The sequence below is a fragment of the Athene noctua genome, chromosome 1 (assembly GCF_965140245.1).
Source record: "Athene noctua chromosome 1, bAthNoc1.hap1.1, whole genome shotgun sequence".
Classification (NCBI taxonomy): Eukaryota; Metazoa; Chordata; class Aves; order Strigiformes; family Strigidae; genus Athene; species Athene noctua.
Window position 1 is genome coordinate 93,538,783 of NC_134037.1, and position 26,667 is coordinate 93,565,449.

The 26,667-nt window shown below is 40.6% G+C and overlaps 1 protein-coding gene across 3 annotated transcripts in view; it reads right to left on the reverse strand.

Moving 5' to 3' along the window:
• Positions 1–5,423: 5,423 nt before the first annotated feature.
• ZNF318 (zinc finger protein 318) overlaps positions 5,424–26,667 on the reverse strand; it is a 29,826-nt gene continuing 8,582 nt past the window's right edge. Inside the window, exons 3-13 of one of the 3 annotated variants that reach the window (XR_012632903.1) lie at positions 24,125–24,758; positions 21,600–23,024; positions 18,503–18,602; positions 17,483–17,769; positions 14,393–14,596; positions 13,811–13,910; positions 12,676–12,794; positions 8,146–12,240; positions 7,441–8,029; positions 6,808–6,979; positions 6,026–6,141 (exon numbers count right to left, since the gene is read on the reverse strand). Coding sequence is in view for 1 of the 3 variants with exons in the window: in XM_074896951.1 (XP_074753052.1) it covers positions 8,818–12,240; positions 12,676–12,794; positions 13,811–13,910; positions 14,393–14,596; positions 17,483–17,769; positions 18,503–18,602; positions 21,600–23,024; positions 24,125–24,758 (6,292 nt within the window). In the remaining 2 variants the exon portion in view is untranslated. Of the gene's footprint in view, positions 6,142–6,807; positions 6,980–7,000; positions 12,241–12,675; positions 12,795–13,810; positions 13,911–14,392; positions 14,597–17,482; positions 17,770–18,502; positions 18,603–21,599; positions 23,025–24,124; positions 24,759–26,667 lie in introns of those variants that run through there. The other 2 variants (XR_012632902.1, XM_074896951.1) reach the window with 2 other exon arrangements.

Here is a 26,667-nt window from a genome sequence, read left to right on the forward strand (position 1 = left end):
ACACGGCACTATAGCTCTGGGAGTCCACATGGTCCTCAGGCAGCCGCACTGCAGTGTGCTGGCTGGAGCCGTAGATGACTCCTTACACTGTGCCAGCACTGGAAAAGCTGTGTAATACCTATTTCTCGTATGGGAAGAACCAAACCAGCCCAGGCTGATGCTTCCTGCCCATTGGACCCCTGTAAACCCCTTCCAGCTCCCTTAGCCCTGGGGGTATGTGGATGTGGATCTTGGTCAGGTGCTCTGTGACACATAGGTTAAGGAATTTGGCAGCCTTTGCATGGCCTGAGGCTGTGCAGCAGCCAGAAGTATTTATTCTGAGAGGTGTGAGGTGCTCCACTGCTCTGATGCCAGTTGTCATTTAACAAAGGTTTCCTGTGTATTTGCCTTTTGTGATTGATTGGCTTTGGTGTCCAGGATGACGTGAACTCTGTCTGAAGACAAAGGACTTCCTCCTGAGCAGATTCACCCCTAATAAAGCATGAGTTGATGTTGCAGCCTCTCCTTCAGCTTTGCACCAAAAGAACCTGCCACCAGTGTGGAGACGACTTGTTGAACTTGCCTGGAATGGGTCACTGAGTTTGAAGATAACACACCCTGATGGTTTAAACCTCACTTCCATAGGAAACCCGGCCAAAGATTACAACCTGAAAAGGGGCATTACTTCATTACAGCTACATTATTTTCACAGTGTTTACACCACCCCACCTCAGGTCTTGCCTGTTTGCTCTATGGTTGTCAAAAATCTCCATGACGGAGGCATCCTGAAATCTGCACTGGTAGAACAGCACGAAACACACTTGAGTGTTACAAGGCGCAGAGTGTGCACGTTAAAGTGCTGCTAATCACTTTTGTATCAGTATCAATTTTTTTACTCATTTGCCTGACAATGCTGCAGCTTTTCCAGGGTGCCTGGATGCAGCAGAATCCAGCCACTGTGTTGCAGATAAAATCCCACTACTGGCTGCCAGACATACAGCTGTATTTATCAGTCACCTAGGAACGTCAGTTCTGGCTCAGACCATGCTCTGGTTAGCTGAATAGCCTGTTAGTAGTATTAACTAAAATCAGATACCATGGGAAGATCAAGATCAGGACAAGCATGTATGACACTTGCCCTAGTATCCTTCCAGCCTCCAACTATTTTCAGCTCTCCAGACTTTCTTCAGTCCTTACTACTGTGTGGTCAGGTTCTGCCTGAGCGTTAGAGATGAAAGGGCACAGGGCCAGCTACAGGGTGGGCTGCCAAAGGCCAGTTATTGAAGGGGTCCACAGTCTGTGTGCACCTGTGTTTGTGGGTGCAAGGGGGTCTGAGTACCAGCAACCTGAGTGGGGCAGTGGGCCTTGGGAGCTTGTATGACCAGGTACCTGCAGCTGGAGAGAACAAGGATCTGGGGCCAGCTAATGGACAAATGAACACTTAAGCCCTGTTCCTGGAGGGACCCATGATGTACATATGTCTGTACATTCCACTAAGGACCTTCATTCCAGAGAGGGGAAGAGGATGATGCTGTTGGTCCTGTTTCCACTTGCAGAAGTTCTGTTTTCTGCTTTTATATGTGTTTATCTGTGTGGTTGGCCATGTGTATACACATACATGTGTTAGGGTGTTTGTGTGCCTACTGGGAGTACAGACTCAGCCTTGCTACTGGCTGGACCTGGGGACATGGAGGTGCAGGCAGCTTCATCTCTATCAGGCTACCAGGTTTAGCAACTCCAACCAACACTTTTCTCCTACTGCAGGCAGGAGGTAATTTTTGCTAAAGAACGAATTTAAAATGCAGCCTTTGTGTGGCAGTTAATTTTTTCCCTAGCTATACTGTACCATGTTCTTGAATACCTTATCAGCAGAAATACAGGCTTGTTTTATTTTCTAGAGTAGCTGGATCTCTGTTACTCTGCTGCTTTGGTTACTGAATAAAGGGAAGAAAGTACAGGCAGTCTTCTCCAGACACAGTGTTCAAATCCATCCCTGGATTACAGCTCTATTAACCAAAGGATGTCAGTGCTACAGTAATTAGTTTACCAGCCAGGCTCTGCAGTAGCAAATTAAGGAAGTAGAAAGGGCAAGCTGATCTACAACACAACAGCAAGCTGAGAGCTGACAATTCAATACTTAAGATTAATTATACAGATGGGTAAGACTTACCAGGCACTGCTGCTAGGAAACACATTAGCATTGTGTGGAGCTTGTGTGGGGAAAAGAAATATTTCTGAAGTGCTCTCCTTCCCTGAGCAGCATCAACAATCGAGTTTGTGTTTTTTCATCACATATAAAGCAGGATGAGCCTATCTATATATTGTAAAGCAAACTCTTACACATTATTTTATAGAATAATCAACAGCTATGATAAATCTATGCAAAAAAAGCAGCCCGTCTGTTGTTTGTCTTTATTCTTTTACATGCTTGGTAGCTGCTCTCAGCACAGGTATGTGGTGAAACACAGCGCCATCTCCCTCAGGTGAAATAATTGTGAAAAGAGTTAACAAAGGACTTCTGGGAACATATGACAAAAAAGTTCGCATGAATAATTTAACATGGTAGCCGAGTTTAAAAATAAATGGAAGATTCCAGATGAAGTATAGATACAGGAGTTTTAAAAAGCCTTTTCCCTACTTTAAGCATCTCTTCCAAGAGATACAGAAATCACGTTATTGTAGGGCCATAAAGGCCCCATGAATCAAGAAGCTTCAGAATCTAGCACCCTCTCTTGCCACTATTAATACCTTGAGTAGCCTGCATTTTTTTAATCCTCTTCAGACAATAATTAAACAAACAGCACTCAGGATCCAGCATTCTTTCATAAAAGTTTAATGTTTGTTTTTAAAATAATTGTATATTCAAGAGAAAGGAAGCATCCACACATACAGAGTCTTCCTGGATGCTGGCAAAAGAACTTAGATTACAGACATACCCATGAACAGCATGTTTAACCATTAAGAATACAGAAAAAGCCTCACTTATTAATCACATTAATAATAATGAAATGAATGTGCCCTCATACCACAGAGAAGAGAAAGATACCATTCCAGTCATGCATCTGCACCCACCTTCTTAGAACAGGATTCCAGAAGTCCAGCAGTTCCAGGTAACATTTTCTTAGCTCCTGTGGAAATTAACCAAAAGCCAGCAAAGAAAATGGGCTTGTTACAACAAACTCAATGCTCATCCTAAAATCCTGCTTGCTGAGCATCTGGTGGACTTGACTGTTACATTCCCAAATCTGAGGCCCTTTTAATTGTTTTCCCCTCTGCATCAAGAGCTTTCAATACCAAAAGCTTTTGATGTAGTTACGAAGAAATCTAGCAAGCTTAATAGAGAATGAAAACAGCTGTAGTTGAACAGACTGTGAATGTAGGTTCTCCACTATCTCCACTAGGAGAGGAGATTTGTAAGAACTAGGATAACCTAGGATGCTAACCTATAAAGCAGAGGGTTGCATCTTACAAACCTGAAATAAACTTCCAACCTGTAAGCCTTTCCTGCATTCTGAAACACAAATTCAACACTCAGAGGAGTAATTACAGGTCATTCAGTATCTTGGATGATCTATTTTTTGTAGATATTGTAGCCAGCTTGAAGCAGGCTGTCCATGCCTGCATCATATCAAATGCTAGATAGATCAAATGTGAATTATAAAGTACTGTAGCAAATGCAGATACAGGATTTTTTTTTTTTTTTCCCCTAGCCAAACTGAATCCATTGTATGAATTCACTGCACTGAATACATGAAATACAAGTGCTAATTGCTTCTGTAATCCTATCTTGGATGATATGGCTGGAGACACAATTAAGATACACTGGTTTTGAACTTCTCTCATACACTTGGTAAAGCAATATAATCTGTGAAACTAACTGGCAGTGGACATGAAGTTTAAACAGTACCTTGAAAACATGATACGAAATGGGTTGAATTGCCTTAAGCCTCCAGTTCTTAGAAGAAACAGCAGTGACTGATACTCCTTTGCTAATGGATTTTTTTTTTTTTTCCCTGCTAATACCCATCTTCCAGGTGCACAGCTACATGAGTCCTTCTCTAATCTAATTACTTGACATTTACCTTTAATTTCTGTTTTTTCATATCTGACAGGAGATGAACACGTCTAATGCGAGTACTGATGTGGGGATCATCCCTACCATTTTTTTAGCAGATAGCTGTTACAGGGCTTTTCATATTCTTCACAGCTACCATTGCTCCTGAAGTGTTATTTTGTTCCTGCATTCATACAAAGTTTGTAAGCAAATTAAACAGGGTGGTATTCCCAGGTGACTGGTACAGTACTATTTTAGTGTTGCCTAGGTTCTGGCTAAAGCTCCCTTACAAAAGCAGTTTCTTGAACAAAAATTGTATCTGATTAAGAATTGAAAACATTACCTTGTGTGTGTGCTTTCCTGTCTGTAAATTGAAGATTCTTCAGTCAGCCTAGTAATAAAAGGAAGCATTGCTTTCCTTGAAGTAGCTCTGATACAGGTTTCATCTGCTGCAGCTACTGAACTATTCTCCACCACCTCCCTGAGCAATTCTGGCTCTGTTCTATGCACCCCATTGCCGTACAGCTTCATGGGAATTATTACAGCAACTTGACTCATTTTACTAGAGCCTAGAACTGCTAACATATGGTAATCAGCCTTCTCATTGCAAGCAACAAGACAGCCCAAGAAGAGGTGGAGGTGGGATTGCAAAACAAACCCCACAAACTAATACTAAATATGGAGCCTTGGGCTTCTGCTCTAAGGCAGAATATAACAGTCTGCAGCTGTGTTATTTTGCTCAAGCTGGTTACAACCAAAAATACATCCATATTGGCTGAAAACAGCTAGCAAAAAGGATGGTCTAGCAATCATAACCTGCATCTCTCTCCTTCATCCTAGGCAGAGGCAGAGGAGTCAAGTAAAATCAAATTTATGGCTGCTTTATACTCCCACAGTGGCGGCACACAGGCCATTTGCACTTAAGTGCCACATAAAAACCTATACCATGCGATTCCTCTTGCCCTTTGCACTAAAGAAACAGAGTTTTATCATGCTTTGGGATGCACTAGTTTGGTGGATTGTTGTGGGTTTGGTTTTTTTAAAGACTTCTGCTACCAACACTTACTCTCACTTGCTATTTCTGTTTAGGGTTTACCAGGCTAAAAAAATTATGGTTTTGCCCCCTTTTCTTACCATCTGTTTCCATGGACAAAATTAGCTTAGCTAAAAATTAGGCATTTATTTTCACCTTTGGCAATAATTAAGTAATGGCAGAGACCATATATCTTAATCTACTGCTTGTACTTTTTACCACTAAGACACAAATGCATTTGGAAAAAAATTAACAACAGAACGCTGATTGATACATTTCTTCCCTGCTCACATGCCATTTAAAAGTCTGTAACAAAGAAACAATCCCCCCCCAAAAGCTTATCTGCTGCTTAGTCAAAGATTCCAGCAAGCTAGAAGCAAGATTTATCTGCCCAAGAGACTACCCAGGGAAAAAAAAATCTTGTATTTTGTCTAAAAATTACTTTTGCTTTTAAAGTTCTCTGCAAATCGTAAACATTTGAAGAGTGCTTCTCCCTTCCAAACGCAGCCACAAATGTTAAAAGAAACTGGAGAAATACTACAAAAAACACCTGGACATACAATAGAAGGACAGAATACCAGCAGCTTTTCCATGGCACTTCTTCCACTGCCTCTCAGTAAAGCTTGGTTTTGCAACAAACTTGATCCAGGAGAAAGGCCTTTCTGCCAGCCTCCATCACAGCAAACTAAAGGTTGCAACATCAAATGAAGGCTTAATCCATTGTACTTTGAATTCATTAGGTATTTGTGCCTAGTCTGAAGTAGTGTAAAGAAAGAAACATTCAAAGTAGGTTTATTTCCTCCCTATCAGCAGCCTTCTAAAAATCAGGAGAAAGGTAACTTCTTATGCCTTATGCAGCTTTTAGAGAACTAGATCGGGAAGGAGAGGTAATGCTGTATTGCACCATTCAAACACACAAGTAAATCCCCTCCATTAACTCACCCCTCCTCCTGAGGATCTGGAGTCAAGAGTCCAAGGCCAGCCTAGAACTTAAGGCTTCCCAGTCAGGGCACTATGCTACAGCTCTGCCAGCACAGGGGACCAGTACAGTGGATAAATCATTTACTGCATGCCTCTGGAAACCACAGCAAAAAAAAAAAAAAAAAAAAAGAAAAAAGAAAAAAAAAAGAATACATAAATAAAAATACATGCCATTTCATGAAATTGCACGACAGTGTTAAAGCCTCTGTCTGGCAATCTGCCTATATGTCATCATCTACACCATCTGTTTTGTTCTTGCCCAGCAGTTCCAGAAGTACCTTTTATTCCTACCTCAAAAAAGACCAAATTAATCTTTCTTCCAGTGTGGGATAGAGGCCTACTCCACTCAGGGATAGAGGGACAATCATTTGACTAAATGGCATGAACAGAAGTACAGCTTAATTTGTACCATAGGAAGGTTCAGCTTCTGGAAAGCTGAAGACAAATATGGGGTAACAATTCTGTTTCTCATTTGCAAAGCTCTTGCTTTCCCTTGGTGCTAGCTGCTCTCCATTCGTGGTCTGTCAGGTTCAGCACTGAACACCACTACTTACAGAAGCAACTGTAAGAGAGCAGATAACAAGGATATTGGATTTACATTGATGTCCTTTCCCCCCAAATAAAGTTAATCGAGTATGTCCCACATAGGTAACACATCACTGAATAAGGTTGTCTGAAGAAGACAATTGTCCGAATTATTCTGTTTGCCGTTGCATGCACTGAGACCTTCATGAAAACCAATCTGCAGCAGGAAACTAACCATAAAGCAGGTCTGTATTCCAAAACACCACCATCTAAAATGCAGAACTGTGGAAAAATTCAGCCTTCCCTTTAATATCTTCTTTCCCTGCCCTGATATCCCTCAATACAAGGTAGGCAAGAAAATCAGTTCCCCTCTTCCTCTGTGGATTTACAAGGGACCAGGCACTTCACTGAAGAAATTGGGAGAGAAATGGGGGAAAAAAATTTAGCTGTCAAATGTAAACAAATAAACTCAGATATATAATTAAAAAAAAAATACAGAAGAAAACTGAGAAACAAAGGACTTATTTATAAACCAACATTTAAGCAATCTCTACTCATTACCCAACTCCATTTTGAAAGTATCAAAGCATGTCAAACCTTGCTTTCTTTGGTTTTGACAGCAAACGGTTATTTGAAGAAAGTAGGGCAGTGACACTAACAAAGACTCAAAGACTTCTTATATTCAGTGCAGTAACTGCTTAACATCATAAAAACAGCTTAAAGAGCCTTTCTGAAAATGCTCTTCCCTTCTTAATTACCTTTTTTTTGGTGACTTGACCATTTATACTACATTTCCAAATTCAGCTTAGATAGTTCTTACATTTCTAATATGAACACCACCACAATGACTCTGAAAAATGTTTCATACCTTCTTCATACACAGTCACAGAAATGGAAGAAAAATGGTGATTTTTCCTCCTCTGGAGGTCCACATGCTGGTAGTGATTACAGAAATACAAACTGCTTGAGTTCCCCCCCCGATGTCCCATCTCGAGCTTTACGCAGGGCTTAGGACTTCAAACAAACTTCCACTGATGATGCTGACGGTAGTTCTTCCATTGATGTCAGCTGGGAATAAACCAGTTTTTTACTGAGCAGGCTAACTGTTCAGTATCTTCATCATCTACAATTTCTCAATTTTATCAGCTACTACAGGAATTAGAAACTAACTGAAATAAAACACTTAAGAAAAAAAAGAAAATCAAGAAGAAAGTCTTGTTGACCACCATATGTTTATTTTTTAAACAATTTACAAGTAAAAATGTTATATTTATCCAAGCAAACACATTTAATACTTTAGTCTTTAACAAGCTATACAAACGAGAACCATCACACTAGAGCTTTTGATAGCTCAAGGACCATTCAGGGTAGGCATGCATGTGTCTGTATCACATGAAGCGAGTCCAATTCCTGACACCAGGGTTCTGATCTTCTGCTTCTTCAGAGCTGGTCAGCTGCTAAATGATTTAACACAAATAGTTACTGGATCACAATACAATGAAAGAAAGCCCATTTCAAATCATGTAAGTGACCTCAATATGTCTGGTCCAGGTGTCAGGCCACAGAGCCTTACCGATTAGTCTTCTTCTCCAAAAGCGAGTCGGACAGATTTTCTCCCCTTGCTTAGTGATGTGGCATCCATACATGTGCTTATACAATACAATGAAACAGCTTAAGCATAGATGTAATACAACAGTAATTACAAATCACAGAGACAGATAAACAAACAAACAAAATCAACTCTAATCACATTCTTGCATTTCAAACAATGAAAGTAAACAGAACCATGCATTACAGTTTAAAGAAATGTTCAGGTTTAGCTCTTCTGCAAGTCTCCATTTCCTCAAGTTTTAAATTGCTGTTCTCAAGCTTGTCCCAGCGGCTGGGCTACTCATGGTGCTACTGACACAAACAGGGTGAGCTGGAAATCATCCAAGAATGGTCAAAGAATAAAAGCCCCCAAAATAAACAACAAAGACGCACGCATTATAAACGAGAGATTCCATTTTAATTGCAGAGTGTAGAAAAGAAATTGGCAAAAAAATTCACATGAAAAAACATTTTACACAATTAATTATGTACAGAATAAAGTATGTGTCTGGTTTCCAATGATGTAAGTTTCACTTCAGTCAAGTCTTGCCACAGGATGCAAAATACACCCAAAACCCTCAACTGGAACAAAAAACCAAACATATACATAATCCCAGCTCTGGCTCCTCAAATATTGGGACTGGCTGGGTTCACTTCAACCCACTGGGCTTTCTGCTAAGCTTTCAGCAACTCCTGAATTTGTTGTAGCTTCCAAACTATTGTCAGCAATTTCTGTTTGCTCAGTCTTCTTGCTCTGGATGGTGCGCACTCCCTTGCCTCCCGAGCCACCCTCCTTTTCATGTGTTTCTTTGAGCCCAGGAAGGAAAGTTTCCACACACCCAGAAGCCTGATTTTCTGTGCGGCCTCCATCACAACTCAGTGATGGCATTTCAACAGCACCACCTTTGCTCTCCTCTATTTTCAGAAGGATCTCAGACATGGGAGAAATGCCCTGTATTTCTAGAACTGGCATGACCACTTCTGTAGTGTCACTCTTTGAGGACTGCAATCCAAGCTGCGGCATAGTTGTTTGAGAAATCCGTGTGCAAAATTTTTCTTCCCGACTACTAGGAGTCAATGTAGCAAAATCAGTAATCTCTGTTTCATCCACTGTTTTTTCAACGCCCAGCTTCTTAAGTTTACTGGACTCCAGCCTAATGGATGCAACAGTTTCTAGTTTTGAGACTTCTTCTCTATTCTCATTTAAAAGTCCTGCTGTAAGGATGCTGAAGCATTCGTGTTTTACCTTCGTATCTCCTAAACTGAAATCAGTGCTTTTGAACTCGAGCTCTGCTTTCTGGGAGGAAATCTCATTATGTTTCACACCTTCTGATGTCAAAGAAACTTTCTTGTCATCCATGTGAACATTTGCAGAGGGACTTTCAGATTGCTCAGTGTTCAGTCCTGAGTGACTGGTATTCAGATGAAGGTCGTTGCTTGCTGAGGTTCTTACAACCTTATGCTTTGTTTCTGGGGAGTGGACAGCTGCTTCTGAAAGATGCTCCCTATGGGAATTTTCCGATAAAGCAACCACTGACTCTTGGACAAGATCAGAGCGAGCTCTAGAAAAACCTCCAGTCCCTACTTCTTTTGCATCTCTCTTGATAAAACCATTATCTAATGTTGCATCAGATCCAGTGTGTCCTAATGATTTTTTTTCAACTTCAACTACTAATTCTACACTGGATCTGAGTTCAACAATGTTCCCAGAGCAGGCATTGACTAACCATGCAACCTCCTGCCTTTGGGTTTGCTTATCTAATACTGCTTGGCCTGAAGGTTCAGGTCGAATTTCTTGAGCTTCTAATATGCTACTTCTGGTTTCTGTGTTGGTGAGACATCTGTCTGGCCGTACTTCTGTCAGATCTGAAGCACTAACTACATTAGAACCAGTTTTTATTTCTACATTTGGAGTACCTGATAGATCCCAACCACTTTCAGAAGAAGAATGGGTTGTGATGAGCTGTTCTTCTCCATTATTAGTTCTAGAAGTGTCCCATTCACCAGGACTTCTTGTCATTTCTGAAATCTTACTTTGGGTTCTGGAAATTCGGTGAGCTTCACCAAGGTTCCCTGGCTGAGATACTTCCAGAGCTATGCTTTTCAGTTTTGCATCTTTTAAGGAGGCATCAATAGAATTCTGCTCTGTCACTACTGCTACTAAAGCTTTTTCTTTTGAAGTGTTTTGAAAATCCCAGAGCAAATCTGGACTATCAGTTTCTGAGTGAGCTCTACAGTTATCACTTATCTTTTCCTCTAACAAATGGGAATTTCCCAAATTTTGAATTTCATTCTGTGCTTCAGGTAACAAAGTCTTTGGGTGTAAGCTAAGCTCAGGCTTTACCACCTTTAGTTCCCAGTCTTTCATCTCTGCATCTTTCTCCAAGGTACCAGGAATGTTTGTGTTAGTAACCACAGTTTTATTTGCATCTTCCTGTCCAACTTTCTCTTGGGCCTCTTTTTTCTGTAGACCACAGAGTTCCTGACTGCCTACCTTCTCCCTACCTTCTATATCCACAAGTCCAATTTCTGCAGGCATCTGGGTACCAGAAGCAGTTTTGGTTTCTGGCAATTCTGTGACGGACCTTTCTGACAGCTGAGGCTGAAGTGGTTTTCTGTTCATTTCAGCCTGATTCTCGCCAAGAATCCACCTCCCTGTTACTTGATTACACTGTGAGGAATCTTCTTTCAATTTAGTCTGAGCATCTGTTGAAAGAGTCGTCTGAAATTTTTGACCTACATCTTTCTGAACACCATTTTCAATGTCAGGGCTTATCTCAGTATGAAGTATTAAAGTCTCCTGAACATCAGTTTTCTCCAGTTCTGACCTCCTCTCAGCTGAGTGGACTTGGCTAACTTCAGTTGCCACATTCTGAGAATCCTCTTTCAAGGAGGATGAGCTGTTATTTGTTCTAGGGTTTGCAGGTAAGTCTGCAGGTTTTGTTGGGTTACAGTTTTCTCCATTTGGAAGTGCAGAACTTGCAAGCTTGCTGTCAGCTGAACCCTTTCCACCACTACTATAGAAAATATCATAGAGATCTTTAGCATTGGCTGTGGCCAAGCAAGAGTTTCGTTTCTCTACTTTTTTTGCCTGTTCACTGAAAGCAGTTGAAGGTGGTGGTGGAGGGGGTCTCACTGGCATTGCCAACATTGTCTGTTCACTTTCAGACACACCTGGAGCTACTTCATCGGCAGGGATGACAGCTGTCTGCTGAACTGCTGCTGAAAGAGTGGGTGGAGGTGGTATATCAGAAGTCTGAGAAGACTCACTTTTCTCTGCTGTTTTCAAATCCTCCTCTGCCCCTTTTAAAATTACTTCTTCACCTCCAAAAGCTTTTGAGATGATATCTGGTGGCAGCAGCAGATCTGCATTGGTTTCTTTCACCACAGGCAGTGGTTTGGTGGTAGCTCCAGAGGATTTTATGGATAAAAAGGTGTTCAAAGGTGCTGGTTTGCTAACTGGTGCAGTAGTAGACTTCCTGAAAATCATGGTGGGGACTGGTAGATTGGGTAGCATTTTTGCTGGTGTTGAGGTGGAAACAACTGGTATCCATGGGCTTGTGTGTGGAATAACAGTTTTTCCAGACAGCTTGATTTCAATGGGCTTGACATGGGGTTTCCCAGACTGACACTTGTTCTCTTCTTTGTTTCCTTCTGTATTCTCCTCCTTTATAATAGCTCCTCCAGGGGTTTTATCCTCTCTCTCAGCCTTTTTCCAGCTGAATTTCCCAAAGGAAGTCTGGTTTGGTGATTCTTTTTTAGATTCCTCTTTCTTTTCTTCTTTTTTCTCCTCCTTATCCTCCTTCTTCAGCTTAAGCTTGATACCCATTTTTCGCCCAGAAGAATCTATTTTGCCTTGAGTTTCACTAGTTCCTTCTCCAAGCTCCGGGATGCTCTTTGCTTCCTCTTTTTTTATTATTTTTTGTTTCTTCTCATCCTTCTCTTCTTTCTGTTTCTCGACTAGTTTCCGTTTCAGCTCGCTCTGCCGCCTGCGCTCTGTTTCCAGAACTACAGCCAAACCAGCTTGACGGTCTAGATTTCTCCTCTCTTCATAAAGCGGGTTTTCATCTATGTATTTCTGTGGAAATATACGTTACAATTTTAGCCACTGTTTCCATGAAAAATAAATACATAAATTAACAGTTTTGACTTCTTTAGTTAGTGCCATGTCAATGCTAAGGGAGCACGAACTTCTTCCTACCATGAAACCGAGATGCTACAAACTCCACATTCTGTAATTTAATGTGAATTGAGTGGTGGCTTGCAGCAATGCTGTCACTTACAGAAAAGTCTGAAAATCAACACTGGGACTTAAATGCCATTTCAACCTCATGCAGATGAAAGATTAGTCTCTATGTAGTGGGAAGTTCTGCTTATTTAGTTGGGTAGAATGTAGTGAAGATAACCAAATACATATACTCCAAGGAGTCAAACGTCATTCTTCAGGAAAGAAGACAGAACAAGTAGAAGCTAACACAAGGAATGACTCAATCCTGGTACACCGGTTACCAACCTTATATTTCTCATTGTGGGGATGACTTTTCACATGCTGCTCTGCTGAGATTTGATCTCCAAAAAATTCATGACAGAGCTGGCAATAATATCCAGTGATGGGAATCAGAAATTCAGAGCCTGAAAAGGCCGAAGAAAATGATCAGAGAAACAAAACTTAGTAAGTGCCAAGCTCTTGACAAAGCCAGATAAACATATCAAAGAACAACAGGAAAACCTCCAGCAGTTTCTTTTGAAATAATTAATGCTGCTCTCCTTATGCTTACAGTATGTGAAACAACACTACCAGAAGCAAACATGTAAAGTAAAGAAGCTTGATTACTCTGATTAAATAAATTATTTTAGTGCTCTCCATCATATTAAGGTTATCCCTTATTCAAGTAGGTTAACATTTCCTACAGTCTTAATCTATTTTCTATCTTTCTGGCATTGTCTGTCAAATTCTAAACACCTGGTTTATAAAAAGAACACAAGTATTTTCACTGAAGTTCAGCAAGACTGCATCCTTGTGCCTACAGAACCAGCTGCACTTATCTAACACACTGAAGATTGTCCTTTAGTGGGCACTACTAATACATAACGGATTAAGAAACTGAGATTGATCACTGGCAAACCTATTTAGATTTCAGATTTTAAATCTTATATGAATTTTCAAATTACTTACAGTCCCTTCCATATGGCTTTCTCAGATTCTCTGTATCTACACTCTACCAAGTACTCATCAGTGATTTTTCAGGGACACCTCTACTAAAAACGTGTTGAACAAGAGTGTTTCAAGACTGTGGAGTACCGCACAAGATCTGCCTGAACAATGCAAACTCTTGTGGTCATGTTCTGAATTCTAATATGTTAGCAAAAATCACTTCAGAACTACACTGGAGAAAGAAAAAGTCACCCGGTATTCAAAATAAAAAACCTAAACTCTAAAGAGAAAAAAAGACCCACGCTATGTTTTCCTACACTCTTGTTTCATGACCACATAAACAACCAGGAAAGTAAATCATTTGCCTTTTACCTAATAATACAGTATATGTAATCCTATAATAACATAAAGGTCTGAAATTCCTTTCTTTGAGCAACTGGAACCTGCTGGAGGGCAAAGGGAGACAATACACAGTTAAAAAACATGAACGTACCTTTGGCAGGAACAGTTATCTTATCGATGCGTTTTATGGAGTCTTGTTTGGTCTCACTCTGGGTCTTCGAAGCCCAAGGTCTGTTGTAAGGATCCAGGGTCTATTTGCACAGTGACAGAGGCATACAGGCTCATATATTACACTAGTAAGGCAAGTACACTTGTCTTTTTCCTTTTTAACATCCTTTCAGAACACTGCACATTAAAATTAATGTGCAAATATTTACAGGAACTAAGTTTTCCTCTCTTTCCCCTCCCATTTTGCAATTTATAATGAGAAAATAACCTGTGAAAAGGGTAAAATGTAAATGATGGCAAAGAACAGGTAAACATATGAAACACAAATATCAAATGCTAGTTCCCAAACAAACTGAGTACAGGCCCCATTTACACTAACTGGAACACACCGGTAGCTGTACAAACTGCTCAAGTCCAACATTAGGGAAAAAGAATTTGATAAGCAACTTCTTTGGTTCATTATTACTTCAGGTTTTCTTGTAAAATGTAGTTCTGTGATGTATGTTCTAGTGTTAATAATTATAGCAATATGAAATGCACTTAGTGAAGGAAGCCTGCAACATACCTGTCTGTGTTTCTTATTATGCATGTGTGTGAAAAAGTCAAACATGGTCCCGCAGATGGTATTGCAGTCTTTGCACCAGTGATTCCCTGCATCATAATATTCATAAATATTGGCCAACTGGAAAGGGTGTTTGGAGGACTGTGAAGAAGATTCTGCTGGCTTCGGGCTTCTACCTCTGGATTTTTCATTAGGAGTTTTTGATTCCTAAATTGAACAAAAGGAAAACACTTCTCTAAGACAAGGCAGGACAGACATAATGCTCTAGAACTCAGAACCTGCCTCCAGCAGAAGCCACACACACAAAAAAAAAAAAAAAAAAAAAGTATCACCTGCTTTTCAGCGCCCAGGCTAATTCCACTGTTTCAGAGAGCTGGTATTGCCGACTACGACGCTGCATGGCCGCAGTGAAGAGCTTCCAATAAGGCTCCCAGATGTAATGGCTGGATGGTTGTAGGTAATCAAGGAACCAAATGAACAAATTCCCTATGGCATGCACCCTTCCCACTTTATGGGTTTCACGTAAAGATCTGAATAGTTCCAATTTACCATACTAGACAGATAGTGCCCAGAAGACCTAAAATGGTTCCCCTAGAAGCATTCAGAAGTTACTGTACAAGTAGCTTGGATGAATGAAGAATGAAAAAGGAAGTAAGAATTATTTGACTGAAAGTATTGAACTCAATGAGCTTTATCAGATTATTTGAGAGTTCCTGAATTCTCCAGAAGACTCATTGCTTAGCAATAACAGAAAGATGATGTTTTGTTAATTACCTAAGTATGTAAGGTGAAGCATCTTGTGATTTAAGCATGTGGTATCTGCACTTACATTGATTTGTACAGGAAGATGCCATACAGTGATACACAAACATTTCAGGACTCTGGCCAAAATTTATACTAAACTAACACTGCAGAGTAGCAAAACAAATAAACCCTGACATAGATCATGAATGAGCCTTGCTAATTTAGATTATGATAGTACTAGATATATTTTGAGCTTTGAGTTACATTTTCAATGGCTGAAATCCCATTATGTGTTATCATTTCTAATCTGCATGGCAGTCTAAAGAACAGCATGCTAACTTAGCAGACCTGAGTTGGTTGTATGATTTTCAAGTTATTCACTGTTGGCGTTGAACAAATTTACTTAGCAGATTCAGAATCATTAAATAACATCTGCCTTACTTGAAATTCCTTTTGATAAACAGGGATAGATTCTCTCCTATTAACACCACCCCACACAACATACATTGTAAATCAAACAAAGAAGACACTCAGGCCACTATGCACCCCACAGATATCCATATCCCAATACGATCTAGTTGTTGGTAGCCAAGTAGGAAGTCACCCTGTGAATATTTGCATATATCCTCTCTGCAAGAACACAGCAAAGCTGACATTCTCTTAATGAGATCAACTTATGATCTGAAGGAAGTGCATGGAAGAATGTTCATGATGTCATTGTTTATGTTATATACAGACATACACCCACCCAATATTATCCTATGAAAATACTATCTCAATCAGAACTTGAAAAAGACAATGCTTCTCACAAAGATAGGTGACAGCCAACTCTTAACCACAGTTTGTGCTTAACCCCAGCTCAAAGATGCCTTTATTATTTGCTGTTATTTAGAGCCCAGAAGGAACAATCTGTCTGTTTGGTATAACAAAGCCAGCTTCACCTCTGCACTCACTACATAACTACAACACACAGACACAGGTTCAGCAACAAGGGACCACAAGCACAAGCTTGCAAATAAGCAGAAAGGCATATGTTTTTGCCCTTAGGTTGGCAGAGTCAACTGATCTCAGTGTCAAGAAGCCTGCACCATCTTTCTGTTCATTTAACAATCAGAATTACAAGGTGAATCTCAGAGACTAAAAGGCAGTGTCCCATGTACCTACAGGTATCTGAAAATATTAAATGTTCCTGGCCAGAAATCAGAATTTTCCATGTTAAAATAAGGAACTATGAAAAGGGGATCAAGTTATTATGGGTTTGCAACAAAATACAAACAATGAAAATTAAAATAATGAAAAATGTATTCACACATGCTATATCTCGAGAAAAGAAAGCAATATAACTTAACGCAATGTAAGATTTAACAGACATTGTTGCCCACATTAGTTTTATGATGCAGTGACTGAAGCAAAAGATTTTTAAAAGTGGATACTAAACTTCAGTGATCTTTCAAGAAACAACAAAAACAAAACACAAAACCAAGCCTTCAGATTAAAGACATCTAATGAGTTCTCTGAACCAGACCAGGATAAAGTAAGGAAAAGATTTACAGGATGCACAGATTTGAGTGACCTTGTAGGAAATACTTCTTACCCTACTAACATCTTCCTCTCTGCAAAAAGTACACACTAAGGTCTACAAAAAAAGCATCTCCTATCAGCTATTTCTGTTACAGAAATGAGTAGGTATCTGAAAAGCAGCATAATTAATCTCCTGAATACATGCATAACCTTTCAGATGTTACTATTATACACTACTTCCAAAGCAAAAATGATCTTCTGGAATGCAGTAAGTCTGTTTTGGTATATCCAGCACTCAATTGTATAGACCATGTCAGAGAGACCATACTGATGCATACTGACATTTCTTGAGAGAGAACACATAGTGTGTACATAATAATCTTGTTAAACTGACAATCATATGTAAGTCTTGCGATTTGTTAATGTCACCACCCAATGAGAAGACCAACATGGTTCAAACTTGCAGAGAGCTTCACTGCTACAAACATTCCTCCTTGACAGGCCATGCCAGAAATGTTGTAGAGAAAAAAGGTCTGTCTTCCTGGTATGGCACTGAGACTGAACAGCTACAAACAGTCATGATAGTGTTCAATCCAACCAACACCTCAGCAAAACCAAGATCAAAAACAGTAAGTGGTATTGAAGTGAGGGGAATTATAAACACTGATACATTGACTCTCACCTGCATGCACCATCAAAACCAGGATATGAGATGTGATAACAAATGACATCAAATGATCCTCTAGTAAATGTTTGGGAGCAGCTGTCTCCCTGGTGCCCTCTTCTCTTAGTGGGAAAATCATTAGCACACAAGCCAGAAGACTTTACCTTGTTGGAGGAAGATGGTTTCTCCAGACCTTTTGCATTTTCTGACTTGCTGTTCTTTTCCAAGGAATCTTTGGTTTCCACAGGTGGTTTCCGGGGTTTTTCAAATATGTTAATCCCCAGGATTTGTGCTACTTTGTCTAGCTCAGACTGCTTCTTGTCAGCTGCATCAGATTCTTTATGCAGCTCTGAAATCTCCTTCATAATATTCTCTTGTAGCCTGTTCACCTCTACCAATAACGGGTCTTTGTGTCCATCCTTCTCACGACGTTTTTTCCTCAACATCTCTCCTGAGCCCATCAAGGAAGTAGAAGAGTTGGAAATGCAACAGGAAAACTGTCTTAAGATCTGTACAACTATTCCAGCAACAAGTAAAATACTAATATAAAATACTACAGCTAAATCTTGTCTAGGAAGTTGTAAAGATGGAACTGACTCTCAGGTACAGCATCTGCACAATCCACCTCTATAAGTATTGCCTTAATGTACACCTCTAACAGAGGCACCATAATCATCAAGAGAGAGAATCAATTTAATAACTGCCACTTTCCCTGTGTGACCAAACAAGCAAAAGTTAATCACACATTCTAACCTGAAAGTATAATTTGCCAATGTTGAGGGAAATCAGTACTTACTTGGACCAAATAAACATTTTAAAAATAGTTAGCTCTGTCTAGGGCACTTTTCCTTCTCCAAATAAGATTCGTGAAAAACTGAAAGGCACAGTGACATGTCTTTAGTTACTATTTCAGTCACTTCTTCTAAAAAAGCACTAAAATGCACAAAGTGCAATTCATTTTACTTAAGCTGCCGAAGAAGATGTAAGAGCAACTGTTTGCTTCAGCATAACAAACAAATTTTGACATAATTAATTTTAATATAGTCATTAGGTCATTGCCTTCTTGAGAGTTCTGCATTGCCCGGAGTATGGAAATATTAGTTTTAAACTATAGATTGCAGGTACTAGGACTCTGTGACCCATACCAGTGGATAAAACAAAGCAGGGGGGGGGATGCACTGTACCTTGCTGTTTACGAAGCCTGTCCAATTCAGTCTTGAGATAATAAAGCTTCTTCTGCCGTGCTTCTCGTTCGTTCTTCAGCTTTTCTCTCTCTTCTATCACCTAAACAGATTGGAAGGGGACTGGATTTTCTTCTCTTCCCAACATAAGTTAATCAATCTTGCAAGAATGACAGCAAGACCTCAGTTTGCCAGTCACAGACCACTGCTCACTATTCTCAAAATGTTCTTGAGTATTTTAGCACAACAAATATACCTCTTGCTCTGCAGGTAACTATATCATGTGCTCATGCTACAACCCTATATAAAGGTGATTTTTTTTTGGGAGGGGGTGGGGGGGCAGTGTATTTCCCAAAAGTGCTTTGTTTGTTGCACCATTTCCCAAGGCACTTAGGCTCAGCTGATTATCTTCTACAGGAGTGAGCAAGACCAATGCTAAATAACTCTTCAAAACTGATGCAGTATCTCTACAGCTAGCATGTTCCATCCGTGACAAAAGACTTCACAGCCCTTCACTTTGCCTCATACTTTGGTCAATTTTTGCTACTATTTAGGGTTCTGCTTCAATCTGATCATAACAATACCACCAAATATATTTGGCAGGCATAACTGTCTGAAATGAAACACCTGGATGAAGTTTGTTTCTTGGTCAATAAGGTAAACTCTGGCATGAAGAGCTCACAAATCCACTTTTCACTGGTTTCCAGTGATTCTCACGGAAGGAAACCAGGTAATATGAAATCTGAAAAGTTCTTTTAATTTCCTTCACAGCTTTATTTTTCAAGACACAAATTCCAATTTTTTTACCTTCACAATGTTCCTAGTTTACTACTGACTCCTCCCTTCAACAACCCACAACTGACCCAAGGCCTCATCATCTCTAGAGAATCACTACTAGTATGGCAATGTAAATGTTGGCAGGATCCCTAGATCCTGCCTGGAGTAAGCCCTGGAAGGAGTTCTACCAACGCAGTTAAGCCATGTCTTAAATGCCACTTAGTTTTTTGTGTTTTCGGGGTTTTTTAATTACCAAAACACCCATTCTGCCATTAGGGGCATCAACTGGAACATGTGTTTTTATACTCCAAGCCATACCTGCAAAAAAATGGTGGACTAAGCCCGAGCAAGACTTTTGTAGTACAGACCAAGCCCAAGCCAAAGACATCTGTAGTGCAGACCCTAACCCTAACCCTAAGTTCTGCCAAGATGCACAGGTGAGCTATCAGGGTATGTCACAGCAGGAGAAAACCACACACCTTCAGCCAACAGAGCTCTTCCAGAAGTGCCAAGTTTCATTAACAACAAAATTCCAAACATGTCAGCTGAAGAAATTATTACTCCTGCAAGCAGTGAAAGCTCACTTATCTGCTGATCTAGCACACTGAGTAAGAACTCCTCTTTAAGTCACCTCAAAAAAAAGCAGAGAGGTTATCTCAGACCAAAACTTTAAAGTGACTTCTTTTGAGGCTCTCTTTGATTCAGTGATCCATTCTTCCACAGTCTGATTTGTTCTGAGGAATGTGATACAACTGAGAAGGCAAAAAGCTTCCAGACTCCGCCACGTGCTGCTCCTCTGCTAGCATATCAACACAACATACCATAGCACAGCTACACTGAAAGAATGTCGCTAATGCAGATACACATATGTAGATGAAAAATTAGATATGAGCTGGCAATGTGCGCTTGCAGCTCAGAAAGCAAACTGTATCCTGGGCTGCACAAAAACCATGGCCAGCAGGTCAAGGGAGGTGATTCTCTGTCTCTATTCTGTTCTTGTGAGACCCCCACCTAGAGTACTGCATCCAGCTCTGGGGCCCCCAGCACAAGAAAGACAAGGACCTGTTGGGGCCATGAAAACAATTAGAGGGATGGGACACCTCTCCTATGAAAAAAAGGCTGAGAGTTGGGGATGCTCAGTCAGAAGAGAAGGCTCCAGGGAGACCTTACTGTGGCCTTTCAGTAAAGGGGGCTAGTAAGAAAGATGGAGAGAGACTATTTACCAGGCCTGTAGCAACTGGACAAGGGACAATAGTTTTAAACTAAACAATGGCAGATTTAAACTGGACATAAGGAAGAAATTCTTTACAATGAGGGTGGTGAGACACTGGAACAGGTTGCCCAGATCAGTTGTGCCTGCCCCCTCCCTGGCAGTGTTCAAGGCCAGGCTGGACAGGGCTTTGAGCAACCTGGTCTAGTGGAAAGTGTCCCTGCCCATGGCAGTGAAGCTGGAACTAGATGGTCGTTAAAGGTCCCTTCCAAACCAAACCATTCTATGGTTTAGCAACAAAGACTGAGTGGACACCAGTTTGAAAACTCAAACAGGAATCTTCCAGTCCTTTGACAGTTATGTACCTACAGTTTCTTTTTTAAAATACATTCTTCCCCATTATCATACAAACCAAGGTAACTACAAGAGGAAAATATTAACACCCATAACATAAACTGCTGTCAGAGGCATCAAGTAAAGAAGAGTTTCCCGCAAGTTCTTCAGATTTTGTGATTCTTATAAAGAGATAATTAACACAAGTGTAGAGGGAAAATTGTATGCAACTGTGTATGACAACATCCTTTAGGATGCATTTAAGACTGTCTAATATAGATAGTATTATTGTACCATGTACCACATTCAGATGGAGCCTCCTGTGTTTGTGCCCACTGCCTCTCATCCTGCCACTGGGCACCACTGAAAAAAGCTCAACTCCATCTTCTTTATACTGTCCCTTCAGATGTTTATATACCTAGATACCTTCAGGTATTTCAATACCTAAAGGTCAGCAGAGTAAAACCAAGCCGTGGCCACTATGATTTTTCTGTAACATTTTGACTGGCCCCAAGATCTTCAACTTTGTGCTTGATTTCATCTGTTCAGCCATAACTTAAGGGTGTACAATTTGGGGGGATTTTAAACATTTTTTTTTAAATTGTCACAGAGTAATACAGACAAATGCCTGGAAATATTTAACAAAAGCAAATTTAGTCCAACTGCTTTTAAAATGGAGCCGCTCAGGAAAAAAAAAAAAGTGAACCTGAAGACAAAAAGCTTCTATCCCAGCAATCAAGCAGTACAACATATTTTGATCTATCAGAATAGATAACATACCTTCTGCTTTTGAGCCGCCCGATTTTTTTCATCCGACATCTTTTCTGTGGTATTTTTGAGAGGGTGTGAAGACAGACGAAGGGGCACTTTGGAATGGGTAGGAGTGGTAGGGACATGAACAAGCACAGAACCTTCTCTTTTTAAATCAGGGACATCCTTTCCCATAGAGACTGTCTCAATCACCCGGAGGTTGGGACGTGTGGGGTTTGCTGACATGGCCATAGTAAGAAGACCATGAGCTTCTGGCAGTGTAGGATTAGGCTGCTGGGCAGGGGGGTACATGGTCCAGCCAGGGGCTGCATATGCCATATAGTGCCCATATGCATCGTATCCTGGAGGAGCCATTGTGGGAGGTGGATAGTTTTGGGGCATTTGAGTGGCAGTGAACTGGGAATAGTTAGGAATTTGGTACTGGGAAACAGAAGTAGGTGTAGGTGGCAAACTAGCAGGAGTTGGTGGAACTGAAGGGATGAGAGAGACAGAAGGAAGAGGCTGTTCTGGTGCACATGGAGGTATATCCTGTCCCACTGGCTTATTCTTAGTATATTCTGGTTTCTGGACAGAGGATGCATCTTTAGACTGCTGGAAAGAGACTGGAGGTGATGCTGAGCGCTGCTGGCCTGACTCGGGAGAACGAGTGTCACTCCGGCTGCGACGCAAGTCCCAAGGGTCCAGTCTGCGAGGATCTGAAGAGCGACGATCCGGAGAACGAGATGCCAGCTTTTTGCCATGAAGGCGTTCCTGGGTACGAACAGCCAGTTTTCCAATTTCAGCAACACCGATGTCAAGTCCAATGGTTTTGAGTAAGTCATGGATCTTAGCATACTCAGCATTAGGCTCTTCTAAAGGATCCAGCTTGACAGCTGGAGCAGGAGAAGGAGGTGGGCTCATTTTCTGGCTTATTATCTCATTGCCACAACTTACTGGGGGCTTCTGAATAGAGAGAGATTCAGTTTTGGTGTCTTCATCCTCGTCACCATAAAGAAATTTCTCTTCATCCTCAATGTCAGGAAAACTACGTCTCCTCTTTTCCTGAGCACTGACAGAATCAGCCATCATGCCCAGAATTCGGGAGAAACCACTGCCATCCTGACTGGCCCTCTCATGAGGCAGCAGGAAGTCAGTATGGCGATCAGCAGGCTCTGACTTGGGTTCTACCTTTTCCTTGTGACTTAAGAAGTTTCCAAACTTCTCTTCAAATGTGAAAGTGTCTTTGGGAGCTCCAGAAAGTGGGCTCCACTCATATAAACCGTCACGCAACTCCTTGTTTGCAGACTCCACAACAGAATCTTTGTTAAACCGTTTGAGAAAGTTCTCCACTTCTGAAGCAAAAGGAGCCATATCGTTGCTCTGGGGTAAAGATGAATGACTAGAAAGAAGTGGAAGATCCTTGTTGGGAGCTGGATTGCTTGAAAAGCCTTCAGGCTGAAAGAGAGAGAAGTTACTATTTACTACAGTACCTTCTGAGGCAACTATGCAACTCACAGAACAAACAAAGGAACATGTTAATTTCTCCTTGAGTTCATTGCTGAAAGAAGGAGTTAGAAAAGACAATATACAGCTGAAAGGGAACACAGAAGACTACAAAACAAGTTGCATTAATGATTCTGGAATGCCATGTGCAGCAACGAACACTTATCTCAGAGAACAGACAAAAGGACAACTGTATGGTTTTTTTTCAAGCATAAGAACTGAAACTTTTAAAATTAAACCCCCTAACATAATTTTGGCTATGCTTCGAGTTTAATCACAGACAAATCGGATTTCAACACCTTAAGACAGGTAGAAACAACTGCACTGGGGTTACTCCCAGTCATTTCTTCAGACATGGATAATTAATGTCATGTTAAATAGGATTTCCAATAAAAGGTATAGAATAGGATCCTCAGTATTGCGGCTGAGATAAACATGTCACTGTCAAAGCAACACTGATCAGTACAACAGGCAGATCAAAAGCAATGCACTAAAACATGAGAAAAGTCAATTTATCACAGTGGTTGCAAGCCCTTACCTTCCCACTGCTCTAATTTTGAGATTCAATTGATACAGCTTGAGTGCAAATTAAGTAGGGTTGTTGGCCAACAGTCCAAAGGGAAAAAAAAAAAAGGAAATTCAGCCAGAGGTACTGAGGATGCACTCTAAGTCTATAAAGAAACAAGAAAGAGGCCTTGTGACAGGCAGAGAGCTTTGATCAATGTCCTGACTGCCTGTAGTACAAAAAGACTCAGCTCCTCTATAAAAGCTGGCCCATATCTCAGCATCCAGAGCTGAATTTTCACAAGAGAATTTTATTCCGCCTCAGGTTTTACCTATATAGGATTCTTGAATAAATGCCTTCACCATTTGTAGTTTCTAATGCAATCCTAACTCGTATAGGCCTGCAAAAAGATACCCGTCCTCTCAAAGATGGAAAAACGTGAAGATCTGGCTTTTCTATTTTAGAAATCAAACTAACATTCTGTATCATTAAGTGACTGTTTTGGGAAGTAGAAACGTATAGACAGGCAGAGAGACAGAGATCAAACCTGAATAGGAGACTCTACTTCCATCTCCACTCGTTTCTTCAAAATAGATTTTTTGGGCATGGACGGGATTTCCTCAGGCCTGTATGTATACCGAGGTTCAGAAGTCTGTAGTGTGTTAGTCAAGCCAGGGATCACATAACCACTGCCTGAAGCATCATGATTCAAGTTTCTACTACGCTCTTCTTCTTCTCTTTTCCTCCTTGCACGGTCAAGCTCTCGGAATTCTTCATTCAGGTATGATGGGCTCGGGCTTCTACTGCGGCTGCGGCTTCGTCTGCGATAGTTTCGTGTTCCTGATGAGAAACTCTGATGCTCTCCACTCACACCATGCATCTTCTCATCTTTTTCATACCGTGGACGCTTTATTTCTCGTCCCCTCTCTTCAGGCCTCAATGGGTAGGACGATTTCCTGAGTTTGTCACCATCTCTGTCAGATCCACGAGGCAGCTCTTCTCGACGACCATAATGCGGACTATATTCTGAGCGATGGAGGAAAACATCTCGGTTGCGGTAGTCTTCATCATGTCTCATGATGAAGGGACTTGAAGGCTGATCTTCATGTGATGGGTATCTCTCAAGGCCTCGAGGACATGAGAGGCCTCTAGTGAATATTGGACCATCAGCCATATCATCCCTGTATAAGAAAAGCACAGAATAAACGTAAGTACTTGAGTCAGAGTAAATGAAGTCTTACTCCTACTCAAGAGTAAGACATTTCTAAATCTGTTTCAGAAAAACATTTCCATCACTAAACAGAAGCAACGTCTTATGTACTTAAAAGGCAGGGGAAAGAGGGAGACTTATTTTTAATGGTACTATACATCCCTCCTAGGAAGTCACTTGCAAATGCAGTGACATGAACAATTTGACTCACAGTGCAGAAGGAGAACCTTGAAAAAGGTTCTGATAGGATGGATTTATTTCTGTGAAGGAGAAAGACTACATGTTTTTAAAAAAACTTACTATCATATTTCAGACCACAATCCCTTTCCTCACCTCTCCCAGCAAGACGCCAAGGTCACATTTCATATGAATTATTCAAGGTACAATTCAGTTTCACACTTGCAAATGCAACCAGATCCTCTTTTTATCTTCAGCTGTGGACAAGGACCACAAATTCTAGCAGCATTTTCTGTTGCAACAGATCTGTAGACTTGACTGTCACTAATCACATGAACTGCTATACCCAAAAAGCAGCACAGTTTTTGATAAGGTATCTATGAAACAGGGATAGTAAATGTAACAGTATCATTCCTTTGTGCCAGCCCCTGCACACATAGAGGATGTGCAACTGGCACACCACCAGAATAACTAGCTATATCTCTTGGGAGTATCTTCTTTTGGACCAATTCCTACACACACTTCCAATTAGGCATACTGCTTTAACTAAGGCCTTTTCCCCCAGCCCTAAAAACTTTCCTGGGACTGTTCTTTAGATCAGGCAGAAACAAAACAAACCACTTTAAAATCACCAGCTGCTGTTTTTACTCATAGGTATTTCAAAAACCCAGCAAGATCCTTCAAGAATGGAAAGCAAATGTGCTCCTTAGGTGAAATCAATGGGACAGAAAACCTAGTATGATGATTGCCTGAATCCTCAAAAATCACCTCCTACTAAGAAAAGTCTCTTCATAGATCTGAGAAAGGACAAAACAAGTCATGCCAGGTGAAATCTTAAAAAAACCCTGAAGATAAATTACAGCCCCAGTTTTTAAAGTCACCAGACTAAAGAATAACAGACATAAACAGACAAGGTCTTTTTCTTGAGTATTTTCATAGTTTACACATGGATATTTAAGAACAAACCAACACAAAACTTCACTTTATCTCTAACCTGCATCATTGCAAAGCATTTCATATGTTTTTAGATGCTTTATCAAACACATCTTACAAGGCAAATATTGCATACACCAGTATCCACAGTATTAAATGGTATTTTTCCAGTTTCCAGCAAACTACACACATCCACCCCCTCCAAAAGCATGAAAATATCTAACAAGTAGCTAGAATTAAATTTAATACATAAATGTTGCTGCTCACAGCCTACATAAAGGTATGTCTATTCTCAGTGTCCCCTTTTCTGAGAGACTGCTAAACCTACATGGGCTTCATGAACACACCTGGTAGAGTATGAGATGTATTTCACCATACACCTTCAGCTGATTTTTGTGCAAATAATTTGCATGCATGCTTGCAGGTGTCATCTACAATTCAAATGCTTTGACTGCAGTGATCAAGCAGAAAGAATATTTAATCCTACTTTGGAAAGAAAGGAACAGCAAACCTACTACATTTACAACTAGAAAGATGTTCCAAATACACTCTGAATGGCTAAGATGCAAATATAAAATCCAAAGATTAAATACAGGTATGAGGGAAAGGATTACTTGCCTTACAGAAATTGTAACTCTTAATATGTTTTCTGTAAATAAAGTCCACCAGAGATATGTCCCTCTTACCTGGTTTGGGTGCTTTTAGCCAGCAATGTCTACTACAGGCAATTGCATCCCTGAGAGAGGATACAAGGTGGTATCACTGGGACC